We start from the raw sequence: 6,761 nt of genomic DNA, 5'->3' as shown, positions 1-6,761 counted from the left end.
TTGATTTGGATGCGCCTATATATGGTCTTTACAAGAGCAAGAATGTTTTACTTACACATGCAAGAGCAAGGTTTCGCAATAATGGGGAGGAAGGAGAGGAAGGCATACCTCAGGCAGCTCGTTGGGAAGGGGTCGGAGATGCTGCTGCAAGTTGCCGCTCCATGGCGTCGGCAGTAACAGTGTCGGAGAAGCACGGGCGCATCGTCACCGAGCAGGAGCTCCAGCAGGCCATTGTGGTCTTCAATGCCTGAAGGTGGTGGGGGAAGAGGACCTGCAGCTCACTAGGCAGGAGGCACTGTACCTGCAGCAAGTTGAACACCAACGAGTATATACAAGTAAGTTGTGTTTCCAGCCTGGGAAGCTCATTGCTAGCTGTGCAAGAGCTGAGAACCTAAACAAGGCAAGCTCATTTGAATCATCTTATTAACATCGTAACAAGTTGATTTGAATCATTTACAATTTACACACACAGCGGCAGCAGCAAGGTCTGATTGCTTTTCACACAAGATGGAGACCAAAACACGAGATTTCATACCAAATACAACTCGAGTGCACTGATCGAATGAGTAACCTGAAGCACTACAAACAACCTTGGTGGTTGGATATAAGAATATGGGTGATAAAATTAAAGTGGTTTTGGATCAAATGAAGACAAAACAAAGGAAACTTCTTAATTAAGTAGACAACTCCAGGTGCCGGTATTTGGAGCTCCAAGTGGGCAGAGAGTAAAGAAGAAAATTTTAGATCAGGAACAAAAATAATTCTCATCTTGGGCATTGGACAACTCTATACAAAATCAAAGCGATCACCTGGTCAACACAAGAAAATCAACCCTCAGAACAGGTGTTACTTCCTACTCGTAGTCGTAGAAACTTAAGGTTGTAAACCTTAGAAAAAGAAGGCCTGAGAAATCAAGCTACCTACTATACCTGAACCAGCCAAAACACGCCGCATAAACCAAATCACGTGGTGGAGTTCATGTACTTTATTCCTTACAACGGTTGTTCAACCTATGGAGTCTAAACAAAAACATCATGTTCGACGCTCAAAGTTCAAACAGACACGAAAGGACGAAATTGAGTTAAAGCTAAAGTATATATAGGAAAAACACTCCAGAAATGAGGTCTTCCATAGCCAGAGACAAATGAGACAATGAACAACGAGCAAGCGAGCAGGCCAGAGACAAATGGGCAGGATATGCAACCCAATAGTGACAAAAAACAAAGCATGGATTCCAGTAGTGAACTACTAAAACATGAAAGTTTAGATCAAGGACAAAAAAAATTCTCTTTTGGGGCATCGAACAGCTCTACAAAATCAAAGCAATCACCTAGTTAACACAAGAAATCCAACCCTCGGAATATATGTTACTTCCTACTTGTAGTGGTAGAAACTTTAGGGTATAAACCTCAGAAAACGAAGGTCTGGGAAATCAAACTACCTACTATACGAGAGCCAGCCAAAACAATATGCATAAACCAAAATATAGCACTACGACAGGGATGAATTATGTCCAAATTCCATCACATGGTGGATTTCATGTACTTTATACCTTACAGGAGTTGTTAACCCTTATGGAGCCTAAACAAAAAGCATCATTGGGCGCTCAGGTGGAACCAACATAACATGAAGAAATTGAGTTAAAGCTAAGGTTTATACACGAAATGCGGCACAAAACCATGGCATAATTAGCACTTGAGGAATAAACCCACTAAATGGTAAAACTGGTTATTACAACAGACCATCACCATCCTTTGCCTCGATGCCAACACTAGAATCAGACACGGCTCGATGGCTGGATACCATCTCATGGAAGAGGGAGAGGATAAGGGAAGACCAGGAACTCACCAAAAAAGATTAGGCATTGGTGTCAGCAGGCCAGCTGCCCAACCTCTGCCCAGCCGTGGCGTTGAAGGCCAGCTTAAGCTCCATCAATTCCTCACTTGAAGGCAACTAGCACAGGAGGTAGTGGGAAGGATCAATTATTATGCATGATTCAAATTTTTATTTTGAATAGTAATGCGAGTACATTATGCATGAAACACTGACAGAGAAATAATTTTTATACATCCAACAACTAAACTGAAATTGTTACTCATAAATCTGAGATACATCTAAATCTTAAAAGGATTAGCTTGGATAAGTTTCCAGCAAGCTAATCGTCTAACTCTGGATAGAGCAAACAAAACTCTGGATAGAGCACCACACTGAGCATACAACACCCTGATATTAGATGTGTGTGTAAAACAAATCCGTTCTGAAAGATGAGATAACTAGGGAATGTGGCCACCAAAACTTGCCACCCTAAGTTAGCTAACTTTAACATCACCGGTCTTCTTGTGTTGGCTCTTTACATAGAGCCCATATGTCATCGAACCAGGTGAGCTACAACTGCAGTAGCTTACCAGGATTGACGCCAATTGAGTTCAAGAACCCAATACTCATAACTAGCTAGTCCTCTCGTTCATACTGATCTGATTTCAATCCAAATTTTTATCTAGCATGTATGGTACAAAAACAGGATAACATCCAAGAAGAAGTAAAACCAAACTAACTTGCTTAAACAAGTAAACTTTTGGTCTTTTCTTGCTGCTAGTTTACGAAGTAACAACAACGGACATCATGTAAAGGCAAAAGGAGAAACCTTTACATGACAATGAAATGGCAGTCAAGTTAGAATATACTTAATAGCAAGAGCTCATGAAAAGAATACCAGTGAGTAAAGCAAATATACGGATGTATATAGACATAGTTTAGAGTGTAGATTTTTTCACTCATTTTGCTCTGTATGTAGTCCATATTGCAATTTTTAAAAAGACTTATATTTAGGAACGGAGGGAGTATTACGGACGAAGCATTGCAAATATGCAAAGAAGGCCGATGTCTTGACACGTAAAAAATTTCATGCCTTGAATAAAACAACCCAACTTTCTCTTCAATTTAACTGGAGATGTAGAAGCTAGCCAATCAGCGAGTCAGTCACATGTAGAAGATAAATAAGCTAAGCAACATCTTCAAATTACATCCAACAGCCAGATTTCATTGCTTTACACACAAGATCAAGATCTGATTTGATAGCTTTGCACGCGATGACAAGATTTGATAGGAAGAGGGAGGAAGGAAAGGAGGGCGTACCTTAGCCAGGTCCTGGTCGTCTAGTGCCTGCAGCTCATTCCCGCTCCTCTGTTGCAGCTGCAGGCGGTCGTGCAGCTCGGTTCTCATGAGGTTGTTGTCACTGCAGAAGAAAACTTTGCCCACCAGCTTGCTGCTCTTCTCATCTTCACATGCCTGCTTGAATCCTGGCAACAAACGAGACAGTGAGACCACGAGGAAGGGGAATGTACCCAAGCGGGTGGCGTACATACAGCCAGCTACTGACAAGATATGGAACTTGATAGGGACCACTGATAAAGCATGATCCCTGAAACTATGTACAAAAACAGTAAAGATGTGACAAACTAACTAGACATGCTGAGATGTGATGATACATGAGAAGATGAGTTTTTGATCGATCATTCTTGTGTGTCAATACATCAACTGAAACCAAAATAAAGCAAGAGTTGTTCAACTCACAAAACAAGGATCAGCAAGATGTACACTAAGGAGCTAGTATATACAAGCAAGTTGTATTTCCTGGGAACTAACTAGTGAAATGCTAGTTGGGCAAGACATGAGAGGATGCACTACTAATTATGCTTGGTACCAAGTTTATTTGATTTGGATGTGCCTATGGTCTTCACAAGAGCAAGAATGCTTCACTTACACATGCAAGCGTAAGGTTCCGCAATAACGGGGAGGAAGGAGAGGAGGGCATACCTGCAGGCAGCTCGTTGGGAAGGGGTCGGGGATCCTGATGCAAGTTGCTGCTACATGGCGTCGGCAGTAACATGGTCGAAGGAGCACGGGTGCGTCATCACCTGAGCAGGAGCTCCAGCAGGGCATGGTGGTCGTCAATGCCTGCAGGTGATGGGGGAAGAAGACCTGCAGCTCACTAGGCAGGAGGCATAGTACCTGCAGCAAGTTGAGCAGCGACAGGATATACAAGTAAGTTGTGTTTCCACTTTCAGCCAGGGAACTAACAAACTAGCTAGCTAATTCGTAGTTGCGCAAGAGCTGAGAAGATAAACAAGGCAAGCTCATTTGAATCTTCCAACTCTGGATAGAGCACTGTACTAAGCATACAACACCCCAATATTAGATGCGAGTGTAAAACAAATCCATTCTGAAAGATGAGACAACTAGGGAATGTGGCCACCAAAACTTACCACCCTAAGTTAGCTAACTTTAACCTCATTGGTCTTTTTGTGTTGGATCTTTACCTAGAGCCCCATATGTCATCGAACCAGGTGAGCTACAACTTGCAGTAGCTAACCAGGATTGATGCCAATTGAGTTCAAGGACCAAATACACGGAACTAGCTAGTTCTCACGTACACATTGATCTGATTTGAATCTAAAAATCTATCTAGCGTGTGATAAGTAGCTACTGCAAGTCCAAACATGCAAATAGTTGGTTGTACTAATAATAAATAGTTGAATTATGTTTGATTTTGCCAAAACCAAGAACCACATAATCTAACAGCAAGAACCACAAAACCAAGAACTTCAATTGCAGGCTCACGTATGATCGTTTCCCCCTTGGTGCCAACAAGCAAATAGAGGTTCAATTTGCATGCACCAAAGAAGATCAAAGAAATAATAGATCCAAACTAGAACAGAAAAAATAGAGGAAAGTAAGCTACGTCATTTATAACAATTGACATTATCTCACCATCATCAATAAAATCAAACTGCAGATTATGAATAGTAACAATACAGCGGATGCAACCATGAATGCATAATCGATTGACCAAATAAACAAGGAGAGAGAATAAAGGTTCCTCTAGCTCCTATCAGGCCATCCATGGAAAAGGTGGCCATCAAACAATGGAGAACCAGAATATAAATCTCCGAGCAGTACACCGACTCCAATGTCGTGAGAAACAGAGGCAAATGGTAACCAGCCAATTTGCAAGGGCAAACCTCACTAACAGTACTTCTTACCTAACCAGAAAGAAATAAAATAGAGAAGGACCTCAGGCTGCTACAAGAAAACTAGAATTCGACTAAAACAACATTTTCCAAGACACTGACACACAAAATGAGGGAACACCCCGAACATATTTATTTTCCCTGTCAACGTGGGCCTGAAAGAATTCAGATAGTAAATATTAATACAGAGATCCAGAAGTGTTGACACAACATCAGTTATACACAAGCGGTGTGGTTCTTTTACTCTTAGGAATAGGGTAATCATATCAGCATCAAGATATCATGGATGTTACAGTTATGTATGTCATACAAATCAGTCTTCAGAATAAAGAACATCACAGGCTCTTCCAACACCAGCATGCAAACGGTCCAGGCGACATAAGCATACAACAACAACATTTCAGTTACCTATGCAGAAACTTGCGGTGGAAATCACGTATGACGGTGTAATTGATGAACCGTTTCGGTGTCTTGGTCTCTCCATGACCCCGCATCTTAAATACAACATCATCATCATCCTCCCACATGCAACAAACACATGTATATGATTAACCTCACAATAAAGCATGACAGCATTACTTTATTTAAAAAGGATAGCCACAACATAAAAGAAGCATACAATATAATATAGTAGGCAGCATTGTTACTTCCACGTCGAAGGAGCAGAAGTTATTCATATTGATCAGCGGGTTTCCTCGCATTAGCTCAGACTCCTTCATCTTGGTCTCTTCTTCTGTTGCTGATACTCATGCAGCAAGCATACGTGATTTCACATTAATCCTCAAAACCTAAAGAATATAAGTGCGCCTCAAAATGATAATATAGAGAAGAAAACAACAAACCTTTCTAAGCCTGTCATCAGCTCTTTCCTTTTTATTCCTTTAAAGCCCGGCATTAGTGCCTCAGTGGAACCGTCATCGTCGTCGCTGAATATAGCATTCAATTAGATGAGTAAGACAAAGAATGAGTAAAGATAATCAGCTGAACTACAATACTGGGCTCAGATAAACAACTCTGTTCCAAGAATTATTGGGAGAATTACTACATCATTGTTGTTTGCTATTTTACCATATGTTTTGTAGTAAACATAAACATATTCCATTATAATGAAAAGCATGCTAGCTATGTATTATCCAATTCCAAAGTTTATGAGAAATAACACATATTGGACAATTTGAGCCACAATCCATATTACAATTTGTCCATGCAGTTAGAAGACGTGTCAGTTAATCCCATCCATATGCGGGAACAAGAAGATTGCCATCAGCATTTTGAATGGGTGTGATTGACAAACTACTGAGACAGAACTAAACAGACCTTTCACCATCACTATTGAGCTCCAAGTCAGAGTCGTCTGCATCAATTTTACGTGCAGCTATCTTATCTAATTCAGTTTTGAAGTTCATCTCTACTACTACAATAGATTACCATAGAATTCAACTTGATTCAATTTCATTTCATAAATGAACTACGCAAAGTTAAGAAGATGTAGAAGGAAACTGACGCAAAAAATGATGTGGATTGAACATCCAACCAGATTTAATTCTGGCATGCACATTAAATGAACTACGCAAACTTAAGAAGATGTAGAAGGAAACTGACACAAAAAATGATGTGGATTGAACATCCAACCAGGTTTAATTCTGGGCATGCGCATACAGTTTGAACGACCAAATAGACAAACCAACAGTGAAGTGATGTGTATCATGTGCATACAAATGAGAGTCGTGC

At 40.6% G+C, this 6,761-nt stretch overlaps 1 protein-coding gene across 10 annotated transcripts in view; it reads right to left on the bottom strand.

Annotated features, from left to right (window-relative positions):
* Positions 1-207: 207 nt before the first annotated feature.
* The window catches only part of LOC119274545, an 11,859-nt gene continuing 5,305 nt past the window's right edge, over positions 208-6,761 (bottom strand). For 8 of the 10 annotated variants that reach the window (XR_005135199.1, XR_005135204.1, XR_005135197.1 and 5 more), the window contains 7 exons: positions 5,873-5,956; positions 5,650-5,769; positions 5,439-5,524; positions 3,817-4,011; positions 3,136-3,299; positions 1,849-1,953; positions 208-301 (listed from right to left, as the gene is read on the bottom strand). Coding sequence is in view for 1 of the 10 variants with exons in the window: in XM_037555262.1 (XP_037411159.1) it covers positions 1,858-1,953; positions 3,136-3,299; positions 3,817-3,889 (333 nt within the window). In the remaining 9 variants the exon portion in view is untranslated. The other 2 variants (XM_037555262.1, XR_005135205.1) reach the window with 2 other exon arrangements.

Source organism: Triticum dicoccoides, chromosome 3B (genome assembly GCF_002162155.2).
Source record: "Triticum dicoccoides isolate Atlit2015 ecotype Zavitan chromosome 3B, WEW_v2.0, whole genome shotgun sequence".
Classification (NCBI taxonomy): Eukaryota; Viridiplantae; Streptophyta; class Magnoliopsida; order Poales; family Poaceae; genus Triticum; species Triticum dicoccoides.
Note: the sequence above shows the minus strand (reverse complement) of the source record. Positions and strands in the feature narration are given on the sequence as shown.